The 18657-nt window shown below is 46.0% G+C and overlaps 1 protein-coding gene across 1 annotated transcript in view; it reads right to left on the bottom strand.

The window, feature by feature from the left end:
* LMNB2 (lamin B2) overlaps nucleotides 1-18331 on the bottom strand; it is a 40155-nt gene extending 21824 nt beyond the window's left edge. Inside the window, exons 1-3 of the mRNA XM_069218198.1 lie at nucleotides 17928-18331; nucleotides 13015-13151; nucleotides 1020-1176 (exon numbers count right to left, since the gene is read on the bottom strand). Of these exons, the coding sequence (XP_069074299.1) occupies nucleotides 1020-1176; nucleotides 13015-13151; nucleotides 17928-18137 (504 nt within the window). The 5' untranslated portion in view covers nucleotides 18138-18331. The remainder of the gene's footprint in view (nucleotides 1-1019; nucleotides 1177-13014; nucleotides 13152-17927) is intronic.
* Nucleotides 18332-18657: the final 326 nt, after the last annotated feature.

Genomic DNA, 18657 nt, shown 5'->3' with positions numbered 1-18657 from the left:
TTCTAGAAATTAGTAAAATATTAAGGAGACAAAATTGAAAGATGTGACGCAAAAATGTGAAGTTAGCTGTTAAATATTGCAATCTTATGGTGGGTGCCATTGTTGGGGTGGAGGCAAGTCTATATTTATAAATGCACTTGAAACATTCAAATCCTTAGTACAGCTAGCCACTGCTGTGCGCCTGGTAGAATGGGGCGTTTTCATATATGAACAGAGTTTGTTCTGTTTGAATTACTCACTCGTCTACTGTATTCCAGTTGTGCAAATATTTTTGCCATGACTCAATTTGCTGCTCTGCTCCTTAATTATATAGAATTTTTGTGTTGGTTATTTGGATGGCACTAGTAGTACACTTTGTAAAATAACACCACGATGGTGCTCCAATATGTGAGCATGGTTGAAGGAGCAGCCTACCCAGAGCTCCCTGCTTAGTTTTTGCATAATTTGTGCAGCACTTTAAGCCTGAAAGAGTAATGTCTTGACATACCATGTGCGCCTTTGCGTCTGGACAAAGCATTAGCTCCGAAGAGCTCTAAAAGTGAAACATCAGAGGCTGCTTTCATTCATTCTTTCATTTCCAGTTGCCATGGGTGGTATTTTACCAATCCAAAGCTAGAATGTTGTCCTTTTTGTATGCAGTGTTGATGGCACGATGGTAAAACTATGCTTAAAAACAGCTGGAAAACCAGACATTTGAGGTGGGTGGATTTAGACTGTCAGTGGTGTTGTGAGGCGCAACATATGAAGGAGCTGGTTGGTCTCCCTCTAAAACTTGTGAACTACCTAGTTTCCTACTTCCTTTTTTAAAAATAAATTATGTAGCACTCCAAGACTGAAAAATGTTTGTCTTGATGTGAGTACCCGTGTGTGTATACATATATACAGAGCTCAGTAGCACGTGCTAGAAACATGTAACACGCACTTCAGCCAAGCAACTCATGAAGAAAAGATTGTGTTGCCTCTAAAATAAGTTGACATTCTTACAAGCACAGAACAAAAGTGTGCATACTTAAACACACCTTAGCAAGCTGAGCCTGTAGGTCAGCAACATCTCCTTCCAAAGTCCGTTTCTCATTAAGGGCAGTATTGAGTTCAGCTTCACTCCGGTGGAAGAGCGCTTCAAGATCTTTAATGCGGGCGAGAGCTCCGGCCAGATCAGACTCTTTCTTCTTATAACTAAGGAATTAAAAAGAAAAAGGATTAGCAGCGCTCTATCATTCTTCAAAACAAAATACTACTTTCTATTGCATCTCCTCAGCTAAATGTATTTTGCTACATTACAAAAGGAAGATCAAAAATAGTTTTTCCAATTGAAAATATTTGTTTTCATATTGAACATAAACAGGCCAGCACATTAAGCTATGGGTTCCACTAAAACTATACAACACCATGGAAAATAAAGGCCTAACTAAGCATCTTCTGTCCACTGAGATATGTTCCTAGAGAGCCTTAAATCAATAACATTTAAGGAAAGAGAAGAGCTACTTGTAATAGGAACAACTACGTTATGGGAGAAGCAGACAAGCATGACACAGATTATTTTTCTCACTAATCTCCAGTACAAATCGGAGAATCGGGGGCTTGGCATCACCTCAGGCATGTGCTTCTTCCCTACAATTCCAGTTATCCTAGAATGTGGTTGAAGTGGGTGTGCATTTTTAACACGATTAGGCATTCTAATCAGCTGTGTAGCCTCAGCTCGAAAAACAGAATCATTTAGAAACTTATTTTATTTATCTTCGAAGTCTAAACGTAAACTAAACCTCATAAGCCCTATTTCAACTAGTCACAGCCAATTGCCAGGATCTGTTTTCCATTAAGGAAACAAGACAAATTAAGCCATGTAATGAGGTTAAAAACCAATCCAATAAAAGAGAATGCAGCCAGCATGTGACATGACCTGCCCTTCTTTTAACTTTCTCTTCTGCCCCCACTCTTAGAAAGCATTACACTGATTTACAACTACATTTGACCAGGGCTATCAAGCAGTAGAATCTTTAATATAGCAAGATTTTAAAAGTGATAACACTAGAAGTCTGCTCTTCACATATTATGCATTAAATGCGTGCCGGGGTAAGCATGTGTTTTACAGACCAGGGGGGTTGTGCGCAACTAAGGTGCCATATGAGAATCGTATCCTAGCAAATAAGACCACCACTGCATATATCTACTAAAGAATACAACTATAATTTGATCATAAACGTGTTACCTCCACCCATTAAACACACTGTAAAGGGCATGACCGCATTAACAATCAAGTTACACATCACAGGAGCAAGTATCCGGGATTCTGAAAACGCCAAAGGCGTAATGAAAAACTGAACGGTCACAAACATACGAAACCGCAGAGAAGCAAGAAAGTTGTGACTTGAAGCCACAATTTATAGCAGGCCAGAAGCCCTTATATGCATAAGGTTCCACCGTGAGGTACATGGGGATCAAGGACCATTCTGAGGGTTTCCATTTTTATCTTAAGCATGTCAAGAGCACAGTTTGCCAAAGGGTGAAGGTGAGCAGTTCTGACCGAATGAGATGTAGAGCATTAGGTTTTACAATTTTAATACTTTGGTATTTTCATCGTAGGGTATTCCAAATAGCTCTGCTAATATATGTATAGAGAAAGCTGTAATCAAAGCCAATGTTTCTATACTTCATGCTTAAAAAATCCTTTTAGTTCTGAAATACAACACTGGCTATGATTCACTTTACTTGGAAGTGAATGGGTATATAGTTACAATAGTCAACTGAAACGACACACACAGATAAAATAACAAAGGGTAAGAAGGTAGCCATGTTATTTAAGGTCAGGACCTTCATCTTAGCTCAACGAGTAAGCTTATCCTCCGTGACTCATCCAGACTCGTCCTATGAAACCAACAGAAAGCCATCTGATTAGAATAGTCTTGGGTTTTTTACATCTGATAATCAGCCTGCAACTATCGTTGGAACATCACAACTAGATAGCTTGAGTCTTCAAAAGTAGGAAATAAGCCATAATAGCTAGAATCATCTGTGATACTGTCTGTGCATTGGTATTCACAAATCAAACAAAGAACTGCACGGCCTTGAGCAATGAATCTCAATGTGCATGAACAGAATAAAATATCGATTCCTCAAGAAACGAGGACATCAATGCTGGCATTTGTTGTGGGTTGTGTAGACTTGTACAATCTCAACATTATGCTTAAACTTAAAGAGGGTTTGTACCTTCGGGGACTCCGAAGGGACTCCTAAGGTTAATGTCATTTGTCTTTTAATGCAGTGAATTAGAAGTATTTTGAAGGGATTTTACACTACACAGGGCTGAAAAGGCTTATAAAAAGAATCTAGCAAAAAACACCTGTAAGAGACAGCAGTGAAGCACCGCTGCTATCGCTGGGACAGTATGACAGGCCTGGACAGACTGTGATAAGGCCCAGCATCTTAAGAAACCAGTAATAACCTGCCCAGATCCACGAGGGTAAATGCAGAGCCTCGTAGATTGCATCGTACAGAGAGGGGCCAACACAGAGCAGATATCTTACCTTTGGTCTCTGGCACCTGAAGAGCTGACAAAACACAAGTTCGCTAATCTAGAACAGGATCTCTGTTGGTCAGCAGCAATCGCTACCATGCGCTACAGAATCAAACAAATAAACGTATAGTCCGGCTTGCCACTAAGGTTCCTTCAGAAAGTTTAAAAAAGCCTAGCATTAATGTAATAGCATTGACACAGTAAGCAACAAGTTTGAACCGTCTAATGGGAGCGGAGAGAAAAGCGTGTGCAGAGGAGAAGGCATTATTAACTGGGATATTGCTGACCTCTGACAAGCAGTTCCAATCACATGTTTTCTACTAGTTATACTTCACTCTGAAACAGAAAATCTCAATGAAAAGCACAGTCAGCTGCAGCGCTGACATCAGTGGCTGTTTTCCCGACTCCTACATTCTTTCCCACTTAGTTCCATAATCCAACTGAAAGTGCTTCATTTGCAACTGGCAAGTAGCTGTTTTCAGCTGTTGCTTCTTTTTAGCATTGACTGTATCTGATTTGCACAAACCCTCTGCACCTGTTCAGCATTATTCGATCACTCAACAGCTGCACACACTATACAACTGAGCAAATGAACCACCTGTGCAAAAGGTGTGGAGACCGCAAAAATATAAGTAGCACAGAGGCAACCCAGCCACAGGGGGCTTGAGGCTTCGGCTAAGTAATTCTTTCAGATGCCAGGTAAAGGGTCTGAAGCAAAATAAGCTTAAACAACTTTCAGGAGGGCAACCTGCAAACAGGTAAAAGCAGCTACCTGCAAAGCACCATGGCCAAAATGCATAAAAACCTAAAAGCAAGATGTAGGAAGTTGGCTCTGTATGTGCTATTTCAAAGTAAGGAATAGCATGCACAGAGTCCAAGGGTTCCCCTTAGAGGTAAAATAGTGGTAAAAATAGATAATACTAATGCTCTATTTTGTGGTAGTGTGGTCGAGCAGTAGGCTTATCCAAGGAGTAGTGTTAAGCATTTGTTGTACATACACATAGACAATAAATGAGGTACACACACTCAGAGACAAATCCAGCCAATAGGTTTTTGTATAGAAAAATATCTTTTCTTAGTTTATTTTAAGAACCGCAGGTTCAAATTCTACATGTAATATCTCATTCGAAAGGTATTGCAGGTAAGTACTTTAGGAACTTCAAATCATCAAAATTGCATGTATACTTTTCAAGTTATTCACAAATAGCTGTTTTAAAAGTGGACACAGTGCAATTTTCACAGTTCCTAGGGGAGGTAAGTATTTGTTAGGTTAACCAGGTAAGTAAGACACTTACAGGGCTTAGTTCTTGGTCCAAGGTAGCCCACCGTTGGGGGTTCAGAGCAACCCCAAAGTCACCACACCAGCAGCTCAGGGCCGGTCAGGTGCAGAGTTCAAAGTGGTGCCCAAAACGCATAGGCTAGAATGGAGAGAAGGGGGTGCCCCGGTTCCGGTCTGCTTGCAGGTAAGTACCCGCGTCTTCGGAGGGCAGACCAGGGGGGTTTTGTAGGGCACCGGGGGGGGACACAAGTCCACACAGAAATTTCACCCTCAGCGACGCGGGGGCGGCCGGGTGCAGTGTAGAAACAAGCGTCGGGTTCGCAATGTTAGTCTATGAGAGATCTCGGGATCTCTTCAGCGCTGCAGGCAGGCAAGGGGGGGGTTCCTCGGGGAAACCTCCACTTGGGCAAGGGAGAGGGACTCCTGGGGGTCACTTCTCCAGTGAAAGTCCGGTCCTTCAGGTCCTGGGGGCTGCGGGTGCAGGGTCTCTCCCAGGCGTCGGGACTTTAGGTTCAAAGAGTCGCGGTCAGGGGAAGCCTCGGGATTCCCTCTGCAGGCGGCGCTGTGGGGGCTCAGGGGGGACAGGTTTTGGTACTCACAGTATCAGAGTAGTCCTGGGGTCCCTCCTGAGGTGTCGGATCTCCACCAGCCGAGTCGGGGTCGCCGGGTGCAGTGTTGCAAGTCTCACGCTTCTTGCGGGGAGCTTGCAGGGTTCTTTAAAGCTGCTGGAAACAAAGTTGCAGCTTTTCTTGGAGCAGGTCCGCTGTCCTCGGGAGTTTCTTGTCTTTTCGAAGCAGGGGCAGTCCTCAGAGGATGTCGAGGTCGCTGGTCCCTTTGGAAGGCGTCGCTGGAGCAGGATCTTTGGAAGGCAGGAGACAGGCCGGTGAGTTTCTGGAGCCAAGGCAGTTGTCGTCTTCTGGTCTTCCGCTGCAGGGGTTTTCAGCTAGGCAGTCCTTCTTCTTGTAGTTGCAGGAATCTAATTTTCTAGGGTTCAGGGTAGCCCTTAAATACTAAATTTAAGGGCGTGTTTAGGTCTGGGGGGTTAGTAGCCAATGGCTACTAGCCCTGAGGGTGGGTACACCCTCTTTGTGCCTCCTCCCAAGGGGTGGGGGTCACAATCCTAACCCTATTGGGGGAATCCTCCATCTGCAAGATGGAGGATTTCTAAAAGTTAGAGTCACTTCAGCTCAGGACACCTTAGGGGCTGTCCTGACTGGCCAGTGACGACTCCTTGTTTTTCTCATTATTTTCTCCGGCCTTGCCGCCAAAAGTGGGGCCTGGCCGGAGGGGGCGGGCAACTCCACTAGCTGGAGTGTCCTGCTGGGTTGGCACAAAGGAGGTGAGCCTTTGAGGCTCACCGCCAGGTGTGACAATTCCTGCCTGGGAGAGGTGTTAGTATCTCCACCCAGTGCAGGCTTTGTTACTGGCCTCAGAGTGACAAAGGCACTCTCCCCATGGGGCCAGCAACATGTCTCGGTTTGTGGCAGGCTGCTAAAACTAGTCAGCCTACACAGATAGTCGGTTAAGTTTCAGGGGGCACCTCTAAGGTGCCCTCTGTGGTGTATTTTACAATAAAATGTACACTGGCATCAGTGTGCATTTATTGTGCTGAGAAGTTTGATACCAAACTTCCCAGTTTTCAGTGTAGCCATTATGGTGCTGTGGAGTTCGTGTTTGACAGACTCCCAGACCATATACTCTTATGGCTACCCTGCACTTACAATGTCTAAGGTTTTGTTTAGACACTGTAGAGGTACCATGCTCATGCACTGGTACCCTCACCTATGGTATAGTGCACCCTGCCTTAGGGCTGTAAGGCCTGCTAGAGGGGTGTCTTACCTATACTGCATAGGCAGTGAGAGGCTGGCATGGCACCCTGAGGGGAGTGCCATGTCGACTTACTCGTTTTGTCCTCACTAGCACACACAAGCTGGCAAGCAGTGTGTCTGTGCTGAGTGAGAGGTCTCCAGGGTGGCATAAGACATGCTGCAGCCCTTAGAGACCTTCCTTGGCATCAGGGCCCTTGGTACTAGAAGTACCAGTTACAAGGGACTTATCTGGATGCCAGGGTCTGCCAATTGTGGATACAAAAGTACAGGTTAGGGAAAGAACACTGGTGCTGGGGCCTGGTTAGCAGGGTCCCAGCACTCTTCTCAGTCAAGTCAGCATCAGTATCAGGCAAAAAGTGGGGGGGTAACTGCAACAGGGAGCCATTTCTTTACACAAGCCCCCCCCAGCCCACAGGCCAGGAGACTCAGCCCAAGCTGGGAGAGTCTTCCTAGTCTGTCAGGCGAGGAAGAGTAGGAGAAATAGGCTGGTTAGTTGCAGGGCCTACTCTGCCTTACATCCTTCTGTTCAGGTCATTCCCTTTGGGGAACTGACCCACTTCCACAGTGATAGGACCTAGTCTGAATTGCCTCTTGTCTGCCTCTTCAATGTCTCCACCCATTCTTTTTATTTTGGGTTTAGAGGTATCCACCTCTGCTAATCTTATCTTAGCCAGGGTCATCCCTAGCTTACCCAAAGAGGTTACCCAGAGCTGGAGTAACCCCACCATGACCAACAGGGTCAGGGGGCCTAACTTGCTATTTGGCATGGGGTCTGACCACCATGCCAAGGATAGTGCAGCCATAAAGGCTAACACCCAGCAGAGGCCACTGACAGCTGTCAGTGCCCAGAACCACACCTTTAGCTCTTCACCTATAAGGGAAGGGGCTAAGTTACAGGCTTCTTTGGGTTCAGGGTGCCTGTCTGCTGTATTAGAGTGGGGGGTTACCACATTTTGTAGTAAACACCCTTCTTCCACTCTTTCTTCTGTTAGCTGAGGAGCCACCCACTCAGGTTTAACAGTTGCCTGACTAGCCAGGACTTCTGGTGGGTCAGGTTGGACTTTATCAGGGCCATTTTTGGAGTTCTCCCCTACTGGAGCAGAATCTCCCTGGCTTGCTGTAACCTTGGCTAAAGGTTGTCCACCCCTCCTACTCTGTTTTCTTTTCTTCTTCTTCTGGGGCCTGCTTGCATTTACTGCAGAGGCAGGATTTCCAGAATCCTTGGGAGAGGACTGGCACTGGACCAGTTCCTCTCTTGGGCTCTGACTAACCTCTGGGTAGTCATTTCCAAGGAGACAATCAAGGGGGAGGTCTGTACTGACTACTACCCTTCTCCAGCTAAGAGTGCCACCCACTTCTATGGGCACTAAAGCCACAGGCCTCTTAGTGACCCTGTCTAGGCTAACTCTTACCCTGGCAGTCTCACCTGGGATGTACTGGTTTGAGAGCACCAGCCTGTCATGCACAATAGTGTGACTGGCACAAGTGTCTCTCAGGGCAGTGGTTGGGATTCCATTCACCAGTAGGTGGTGGAAGTGTCTACTTCCCTCTGGAATCTCCAACTCACCTGTTGGGCCCTGTTTCCAGTTGAAGGCTATGAAGACCTCCTCATCTGAGGAGTCATCTCCCATGGCTACACTGGTTACCCCTGGAATTTTGTTCTGGGGTTTGTTTTTGGGACAAGAAGTGTCCTTGGTGTGGTGCCCAGACTGTTTACAGTTGTGGCACCATGCTTTAGTGGCATCCCAGTTCTTACCCTGGTACCCACCTTTGTTTTGGGTTGTGTCTTGGGGCCCACCCACCTGTTCTGGTTTTTGGGGGCCTACAGAGGACTCTTTTTCTTTGTTTCTAGTGTCACCCACTTTCTCCTGGGGAGTTTTTGTAACCCCTTTCTTTTGGTCACCCCCAGTGGAAGTTTTGGTTACCCTAGTCTTGACCCAGTGGTCTGCCTTCTTTCCCAATTCTTGGGGAGAAATTGGACCTAGGTCTACCAGATACTGATGCAACTTTTCATTGAAGCAGTTACTTAAAATGTGTTCTTTCATAAACAAATTATAAAGCCCAACAGTCACACACTTCATTTCCAGTTAACCAACCATCTAGTGTTTTTACTGAGTAGTCTACAAAATCAACCCAGGTCTGGCTCGAGGATTTTTAAGCCCCCCTGAATCTAATTCTATACTCCTCAGTGGAGAATCCAAAGCCCTCAATCAGGGTACCCTTCATGAGGTCATAAGATTCTGCATCTTTTCCAGAGAGTGTGAGGAGTCTATCCCTACACTTTCCAGTGAACATTTCCCAAAGGAGAGCACCCCAGTGAGATCTGTTTACTTTTCTGGTTACACAAGCCCTCTCAAAAGCTGTGAACCATTTGGTGATGTCATCACCATCTTCATATTTTGTTACAATCCCTTTGGGGATTTTTAGGATGTCAGGAGAATCTCTGACCCTATTTAAGTTGCTGCCACCATCGATGGGACCTAGGCCCATCTCTTTTCTTTCCCTTTCTATGGCTAGGAGCTGCTTTTCCAAAGCCAATCTTTTGACCATCCTGGCTAACAGGGGGTCATCTTCACTGGAGTTATCCTCAGTGATTTCAGAGGTGTTGGTCTCTCCTGTGAGGGAACCAGCATCTCTGACTATTATTTTTGGAGTCAGGGTTTGAGGGACCCTGTTCTCCCTAGATAGGACTGGTAGGGGGGAATTTTCCTCCAAGTCACTATCCTCTTCCTCTGAGTTGCTACCCTCAGAGGGGTTGGCCTTTTCAAACTCTGCCAAAAGCTCCTGGAGCTGTATTTTGGTAGGTTTGGGGCCCATTGTTATTTTCTTTATTTTACAGAGTGACCTTAGCTCCCTCATCTTAAGATGGAGGTAAGGTGTGGTGTCGAGTTCCACCACAGTCACATCTGTGCTAGACATTTTGCTTCTAAAAGTTGGAATACTTTTTAAGAATCTACAACTGGTTCTAGAATCTAATTCAAACTTTTACAAACTTTTAAACTCTAAAAGAAATGCTAAACAGGATCTAACACAAGGCCCTAGCAGGTCTTTTAAGAATTTAGAAAACTTTTCAAATTGCAAAAATGAATTTCTAATGACAATTTTGGAATTTGTCGTGTGATCAGGTATTGGCTGAGTAGTCCAGCAAATGCAAAGTCTTGTACCCCACCGCTGATCCACCAATGTAGGAAGTTGGCTCTGTATGTGCTATTTCAAAGTAAGGAATAGCATGCACAGAGTCCAAGGGTTCCCCTTAGAGGTAAAATAGTGGTAAAAATAGATAATACTAATGCTCTATTTTGTGGTAGTGTGGTCGAGCAGTAGGCTTATCCAAGGAGTAGTGTTAAGCATTTGTTGTACATACACATAGACAATAAATGAGGTACACACACTCAGAGACAAATCCAGCCAATAGGTTTTTGTATAGAAAAATATCTTTTCTTAGTTTATTTTAAGAACCGCAGGTTCAAATTCTACATGTAATATCTCATTCGAAAGGTATTGCAGGTAAGTACTTTAGGAACTTCAAATCATCAAAATTGCATGTATACTTTTCAAGTTATTCACAAATAGCTGTTTTAAAAGTGGACACAGTGCAATTTTCACAGTTCCTAGGGGAGGTAAGTATTTGTTAGGTTAACCAGGTAAGTAAGACACTTACAGGGCTTAGTTCTTGGTCCAAGGTAGCCCACCGTTGGGGGTTCAGAGCAACCCCAAAGTCACCACACCAGCAGCTCAGGGCCGGTCAGGTGCAGAGTTCAAAGTGGTGCCCAAAACGCATAGGCTAGAATGGAGAGAAGGGGGTGCCCCGGTTCCGGTCTGCTTGCAGGTAAGTACCCGCGTCTTCGGAGGGCAGACCAGGGGGGTTTTGTAGGGCACCGGGGGGGACACAAGTCCACACAGAAATTTCACCCTCAGCGACGCGGGGGCGGCCGGGTGCAGTGTAGAAACAAGCGTCGGGTTCGCAATGTTAGTCTATGAGAGATCTCGGGATCTCTTCAGCGCTGCAGGCAGGCAAGGGGGGGGTTCCTCGGGGAAACCTCCACTTGGGCAAGGGAGAGGGACTCCTGGGGGTCACTTCTCCAGTGAAAGTCCGGTCCTTCAGGTCCTGGGGGCTGCGGGTGCAGGGTCTCTCCCAGGCGTCGGGACTTTAGGTTCAAAGAGTCGCGGTCAGGGGAAGCCTCGGGATTCCCTCTGCAGGCGGCGCTGTGGGGGCTCAGGGGGGACAGGTTTTGGTACTCACAGTATCAGAGTAGTCCTGGGGTCCCTCCTGAGGTGTCGGATCTCCACCAGCCGAGTCGGGGTCGCCGGGTGCAGTGTTGCAAGTCTCACGCTTCTTGCGGGGAGCTTGCAGGGTTCTTTAAAGCTGCTGGAAACAAAGTTGCAGCTTTTCTTGGAGCAGGTCCGCTGTCCTCGGGAGTTTCTTGTCTTTTCGAAGCAGGGGCAGTCCTCAGAGGATGTCGAGGTCGCTGGTCCCTTTGGAAGGCGTCGCTGGAGCAGGATCTTTGGAAGGCAGGAGACAGGCCGGTGAGTTTCTGGAGCCAAGGCAGTTGTCGTCTTCTGGTCTTCCGCTGCAGGGGTTTTCAGCTAGGCAGTCCTTCTTCTTGTAGTTGCAGGAATCTAATTTTCTAGGGTTCAGGGTAGCCCTTAAATACTAAATTTAAGGGCGTGTTTAGGTCTGGGGGGTTAGTAGCCAATGGCTACTAGCCCTGAGGGTGGGTACACCCTCTTTGTGCCTCCTCCCAAGGGGTGGGGGTCACAATCCTAACCCTATTGGGGGAATCCTCCATCTGCAAGATGGAGGATTTCTAAAAGTTAGAGTCACTTCAGCTCAGGACACCTTAGGGGCTGTCCTGACTGGCCAGTGACTCCTCCTTGTTTTTCTCATTATTTTCTCCGGCCTTGCCGCCAAAAGTGGGGCCTGGCCGGAGGGGGCGGGCAACTCCACTAGCTGGAGTGTCCTGCTGGGTTGGCACAAAGGAGGTGAGCCTTTGAGGCTTACCGCCAGGTGTGACAATTCCTGCCTGGGAGAGGTGTTAGTATCTCCACCCAGTGCAGGCTTTGTTACTGGCCTCAGAGTGACAAAGGCACTCTCCCCATGGGGCCAGCAACATGTCTCGGTTTGTGGCAGGCTGCTAAAACTAGTCAGCCTACACAGATAGTCGGTTAAGTTTCAGGGGGCACCTCTAAGGTGCCCTCTGTGGTGTATTTTACAATAAAATGTACACTGGCATCAGTGTGCATTTATTGTGCTGAGAAGTTTGATACCAAACTTCCCAGTTTTCAGTGTAGCCATTATGGTGCTGTGGAGTTCGTGTTTGACAGACTCCCAGACCATATACTCTTATGGCTACCCTGCACTTACAATGTCTAAGGTTTTGTTTAGACACTGTAGGGGTACCATGCTCATGCACTGGTACCCTCACCTATGGTATAGTGCACCCTGCCTTAGGGCTGTAAGGCCTGCTAGAGGGGTGTCTTACCTATACTGCATAGGCAGTGAGAGGCTGGCATGGCACCCTGAGGGGAGTGCCATGTCGACTTACTTGTTTTGTCCTCACTAGCACACACAAGCTGGCAAGCAGTGTGTCTGTGCTGAGTGAGAGGTCTCCAGGGTGGCATAAGACATGCTGCAGCCCTTAGAGACCTTCCTTGGCATCAGGGCCCTTGGTACTAGAAGTACCAGTTACAAGGGACTTATCTGAATGCCAGGGTGTGCCAATTGTGGATACAATGGTACATTTTAGGTGAAGGAACACTGGTGCTGGGGCCTGGTTAGCAGGGTCCCAGCACTCTTCTCAGTCAAGTCAGCATCAGTATCAGGCAAAAAGTGGGGGGGTAACTGCAACAGGGAGCCATTTCTTTACACAAGAGCTAGTCAGGTGTTTACTTTTCCCAAGCGTAACAAGCAGTTTCAAAGGAAGTTAAAACTTAGATTAAAAACAATGTAAGAGGATGTGCGAGGCAGCATGCAGAGGCAAAGTCACTGATGTAATCCTGGTAAGCCATAGGCCTCTTTACCAATGAATAAATTGGCATGTGGATCGAAAGATGGAACACAATCAGAATGACAATCCCTAGTGCAGGCGGAGTCCACGTACCCAGATGGATACTCTATGGTACGCGACTTACCAAAATAGAAATTTAGAGACAAGCAGTAGAAGGTCTGGATAAATGGCTCTGTTGGGCACATCTAATGGCAATGTCGAGACTCCGGCAAAGAGAGGCTCAATAGATAAAGCTGGCACAACATTCATTTTAGCATGCGAAGACTCACACTTCTCTTTCCGGCCACCCTTACCACAGCTACAATGGAAATTATCCTGCAAACACTGGTCTCTCTCACCCTGACGTATGGCCAGGACTTTGTCCTAATATCTGAATGTACTTACTTTTTAGTTATCTCGTCCAGGTCAGACTTGAATTTCCCAAGTTCAATCTGAAGCTTGGCTCTCTCCCTAGCAGTCTCATCTAGGACTCGTCGAGCATCGGCCAGTTCACCCTCATACAAGGCTTTGACTCCAGATACCTAAAAGGGGATAAAAACAAATATTGATGACTAATGTCCTTTAAAAAAAAAAAACTGATGTACGTGCCTGAAGTCCTAAAAGTATTGAAATCAATACACAAAACTAACCAGAGTAAATCACTAGAACAGAAACTGAGACGACTAGCAAGTGATACACAAACATTTTATAATACAGCAGCCCTCTGACCACACTAACAAGCATTAGGGGATGTGAATAAAGGACACACAAGTAAAAAGGTGGACTGCGTTTGGCGGCTTGGCTCGCACTGAAAAGTAAATTCTATCTTCCATTAAGAACTGCAGGAGCCATCACCCTACAGGGAAAGTGGCATTCTCGTAGACAATATGGGAAACTGTAGGGTTTGATTGTATGAACAGCGTTACAAAATGAAAGTTCCGACCCTGCTGACAAGACAAGGATTCTATGCAAAGAATTGACAAATAGGAAGAACCGCAGAAGATGGAGAGGCGCAAGTTAGCAGGAGTCCTTTGTCTGCTTTTGCTACCACCAGGCAGTGCCTATGCCTTGATGACTGCATGAAGTCAACAGCTAACCTGTGCTTCCATTTTTGTCTGGTCTGTTTCATTGGCCGTTGATTCAGAGCAGGTAATGACGGTGGCAGGCTGCCTCCAGTCACCTGGAAACAGAGAAAGGCCACTGTGTGCACAGGTGTTTTACAAATGACCTGATGGTACTCCAGACGGTGTCGCTCGCTATACTGCAAAGTGTACCCCTGCAGGTAAAAGAAATTGAATTCTTTGGACATTGCTGCTCTAAACGCTTTGTAGAAAGAAGGTACAATCTGCATTCCTAAAATAATTCTGGCGTTGCTGTTTTAAAATATATATGTATTCCGAAGGTCAAATAGTTGACATGCTTTTGACACTCCGTGATCATTTTTTTTTTAGGGAGGGAGGCGTAGTAGAGTGAAGAGGCAAGCGGATGTCAAAGCGACTCCTGGTGGGTTGAGCTTTTAACTGAGTTACACTTGTAAAAATGTACTTTTTGAAGGAGCACAGATGCTAAACCACCTTCCCAGGAGAGGTATTTTTTTAATCTCCAATTCGGATAGGTGCCTATCTGTCGCATGTATAAATGAACACCATTCAGGCCCCAGGGGGCCTGCTGCCATGGACACAGAGGGGCGACAGATAACTACTCTGGCACTGAATATGGAATGAATTTCTTAGGAGTCATTCGCGGTGCCGACACCAAGCCTTGAGCAGGGGTGAGCCCTACATGGTGCACTCTAAGCCCCTTGGAACTGAAAGACCAAAGTAGAGCACGTCACGGTACTAACGCTAGGGTTCCAGTGTGTGGCATCCGGGTCAGAAGAATGAAGACACGGGCAGAGAAAGGCTTCAGTGACTTCCCTGTTCCTCCAAGCATCCTAACAAAGTGCGTTGAGACCAACTGATTAATAATAACATTTAAAAAATGTATCCAACTGAACACATGCAGCAAGGCTGTAGATGGCGATCTAGAGCTAAAGAAATTTTCATACGACAACCATAAGTGATTTCAATTTAGACTATAATAACTAGCACAGCTGAGAAAGAACCAAGTGGTGCACGAAACTGGCAACAGTTAAGAGACGTTCACCAGGACAAGACACTGCACACCACACTTCCTCCATGCTGGAGAAATGTTTTGATAAGGATATTCATAAAAAGGTGAACTCCTCACCAGTTGGGTCCGGAAGCACTTGACCAACTCCCCCAGATGAACCCTTGCTACAGAAGATGGCTGGAGAATGATGTGCATACTATCCACTTGTAACATCTTACTTTTGATGTTGACTTTTTATCATCCATTCCTCTCTACCCAAATGGCATCTTCATTGTCCAAGCCATACCAGTTTGCCCATGTTCAGACCTCCCGATATACCTCAAAGATGCCCTAGGACGGGAAAGTCTCTGCTTGGAGGTGTCACTATGCGGAACTTGTACTAATACTAATCACACTATCTTCCGTCAGAAAAACGTACTGTATTGTAACATCTCCCACATGATGCAAAACATTTAGATTTTCAGCGAGTGACAATGTGACCAGCCGAGATTGTTGCAAGCGGATTCACAGTTCACAATTTCGATCTGGAGCCCCCTCAATGGATGACACAAAAGGGTGAGCTGCTGGGCGGTGGTCAAGCAGCCAGAAACTACCATGACAGTGGCCAAGACGGTAAAGGCGATTAGCAAAGGAAAAGATGCAAATTGAAAACTTTGAGGGAACCACAAGGGTTCTGCAACGACTAATGAAGTGGTCTTCAGTTAATGATGGCAACAAAAGACGGGCATGGAGTGAAGGATTAACAACTACCACCACTGGGAGTTCACAGTTAAACTTGGAGGAGCCTTTCGCACCAGGCCACTCTCAGATCAAAAAGACCAAGATTGCGGGCTTTCAGCTTCTTTCCTTACATTTACCTTTAAGCATTTTCAGTAAATAGCAGCCGGGGTAATTTTGCTTCTGGCTGCATATCATTGTTTATGCTCGGTTAAAGACACCAATGGTAAAAAAAAAAAAAAAAAAAAAAACACAGAATTGTCATCTGTGCTGTGGGCCTGACTGATGCTTTGAAATAGTTTAATTAGCTTAGAAAACGAGGAAGCTACAATCCCATGGCTAAGTGCTGTCTTAGTAAGGCCTTCAATCAGAAACTTATAAAACGGAAACAAATCCGTACGTGAGTTGAAAACGTATCACAAAAGACACTGGAGACGCACACTGTAATCGTGGTTTGCCATCACATGGGTGGAAGTAGACGAGAAAGGGCAGCAATGCACGTAAGCAGTATCTTAACACTTACATTGGCGCTGCCAATAAATAGCCACGAACTTAATGTGAAAAAGCAACATAGGCACTTAAAAATGCTAAATACTGAAACAGTGATGTTTATCACATTAAGGTCTACTCCATTGGTTTTGCAAATGCAGAGAAAAGAACAAATGGGGGCTTTTTTTACAACCCCGTTTTTAGAAGACTGGTGGGAGATTAAGAACTGACTTTAAAAAACGAAGTTTAAAAAAACGGGAATTTGAGAAACCGCACTTTTCCTTTGTGAAGGTCTCTTGTGCGTTCTAATCTGAGCACTTCCTGCAGGAAGGAATTTTACAAATAATATCGTGACGTTAGGGGGGTAATACTTCTCTAGATGGAGCCAAATACCAGCATGTGCATTTAAAGAATTGACAATAATGCGTTTTGGACATCTGTCAAACCAGACGTATAAAAGCGAGTGACAATCGCGCGCGTCTTCAGTAAATAATGTTCTCCGACTCTGAGGACCGATGAAACGTTACTATCAATCATAAGGTTTTGTACATGCGGTATTGCATCCAAGAAACTGCAGAGATGCGAACACGCCCACTCATACCACTTTCGAATTTTGGCAGACTGCCTCATTATGAAAACCGAGGATCGCAGTCATTCCTTCAGAGCACACCATCCTTCCACGAAGTACAAGCGGGCTGTTCAGGATTTAAAGTTCCCTCAAACCACTCGAGATACATGTAGAATGATGGTGTCTTAGAGAATAAAATATTGCATTTTTCAATCGCAGGTAAATGCAGACGAATAAAACAGCAAGTGGGGCTTCTCCCTCGTTTACCGGAAAAAGTACATTAACAAAATGAAAATGATACTATCTCAGAGAAGCATACGATCTTCGAGGCCACCTCAACTCATACGTCAGAACTAACAGACGTGTAGAGAAATGCAATGAAGGCCATAAAGACATGACTGAAATACGCACGATTGCACTACACAACTTGGCAATCAAAACCTAAACCAAGAATCAAGGCTAGCCAATCAAATCCGAGCGAACCGTCCGGGCATACACTTTCAATTGCATTTTACAAAAGGGTTGTAGGTGTGCCCCCACGTGACCAAAGGGAATGCAGGCAAATCAGAGCTTGATACAGTAACTTCTCCTAGATTCGTGTAACAAATGAACTCTAGTTTAATAGGAAGGCTCAGAAAAACAATGGCAACAGCAAATAGTCCCCACTTTCCTGAGTATCTCATTCTTACCACCTTCATCTGAATGTATCCATAGTGCAATGTACTTTGAAGACAATGTAGCGAGCATCTGGGATACCAGAACGTGTAATCCGAAGAGCTCAAAGTTATGTTTTGCCATACAACTTGTAACTCCGTTAACGACAATAGTGAATCAAATAATTTAAAAAACGTTAGGCTTTTTTTCACGTTTCGAGATCAGCAGCAGCTAGGCACACAGGAACCGCTCACTTCTAGGATTAGTCGTTACTGTTACCACGGGTGACTTCAAATTTAATAATCTCTCTGCGGAGCCTGTTCTTATAAGCACCATAAAAGAGGATCAGATTACGGTGCCCCCCTAAAGAGTAACCCCACACTTATAGACATGAACCCCACCAGTCACGCCCACTTCGGCAGATTCTTAAACACAACAAAACGAGGACCCCCAGTTAAATGTAATCACTCGGGACAACTCCCCCAAAAACCTGATCTCGTCAAAGAACGTCCTTAATAATGTGTTCCATTTATATTAACATTGCTCAAATATATCTCCCCGAGGATGCCCAGCCTACGCCCCTAAATTGAGGATTCTTGGTCTCCCCAACAGTATAGAACCAGTACACAGATATAGATATATAATAACATGCATTGCAGAAATCAGATCCACGAGCCTTGGAGCTTCGCCTTTAACAGTGAAAGGCACGTATTCTATAGGGGCAGTCACCCCATTATAGATCCTTAGTCTAACCTGGTACCGCCCCAGCCCCGCTCACCTCGCGCGTGGTGACCTCTTCCTTCTCCGAGATTTTAACCATGAGCCGGTCGTTCTCCAGCTCCAGGGAGCGCACGCGGTCTATGTAGACGGCCAGGCGGTCGTTGAGGTGCCGCAGCTCTTCTTTCTCCTGCAGGCGGGTAATGCGAGTAGGTGAGAGCGGGGTGCCGGGCCCGGCCCCGCGGCTCGGGGTGCTGCTGCGGCTCGCCATCCTGCCTGGTAGGGTGCGGAGGAACTTCGGAGGCTCCAACGGGTGCGCTGCGGCGTGCTGTGGACTCCTCTACCCGGCTGTGGCTCCGCCGCTCATTCAATCTCCCGCCCGCTGGAGCGAATGGAATCAGAGCGCGGGCAAAAGCAAAACAAAATGGCCGCCGCCCTCCCAGCGCAGGCGCGCCTACAATAGGCAGAGACAACAGAGGGTCGAACCGAGGCCACGCCCCGTGCAAAGGACTATCGGACTGCTCCGTTCTAAAATGGCCGCTCTCGCCAAACTGGGCTTTGAGATTTGAAACATTGTTGACAGGAAGACGGCACATGTTCACTTGACGGGGAAGGCTCGGTTGCATAGGTCATTTTGGACCAGAGACTCTACCCTTGATCTTTGCGCCCATAAAAGTCTTGAAATATAGGGTTATGCCTACACTAGCACTCACAGTGAGATTGAAATACCATAGAAGAACCCATTAAAGTTATTTTGGTTAATATATAGTGCGTCCAAATAGTGTAATTTA

Source organism: Pleurodeles waltl, chromosome 12, assembly GCF_031143425.1.
Source record: "Pleurodeles waltl isolate 20211129_DDA chromosome 12, aPleWal1.hap1.20221129, whole genome shotgun sequence".
Taxonomy (NCBI): domain Eukaryota; kingdom Metazoa; phylum Chordata; class Amphibia; order Caudata; family Salamandridae; genus Pleurodeles; species Pleurodeles waltl.
Note: the sequence above shows the minus strand (reverse complement) of the source record. Positions and strands in the feature narration are given on the sequence as shown.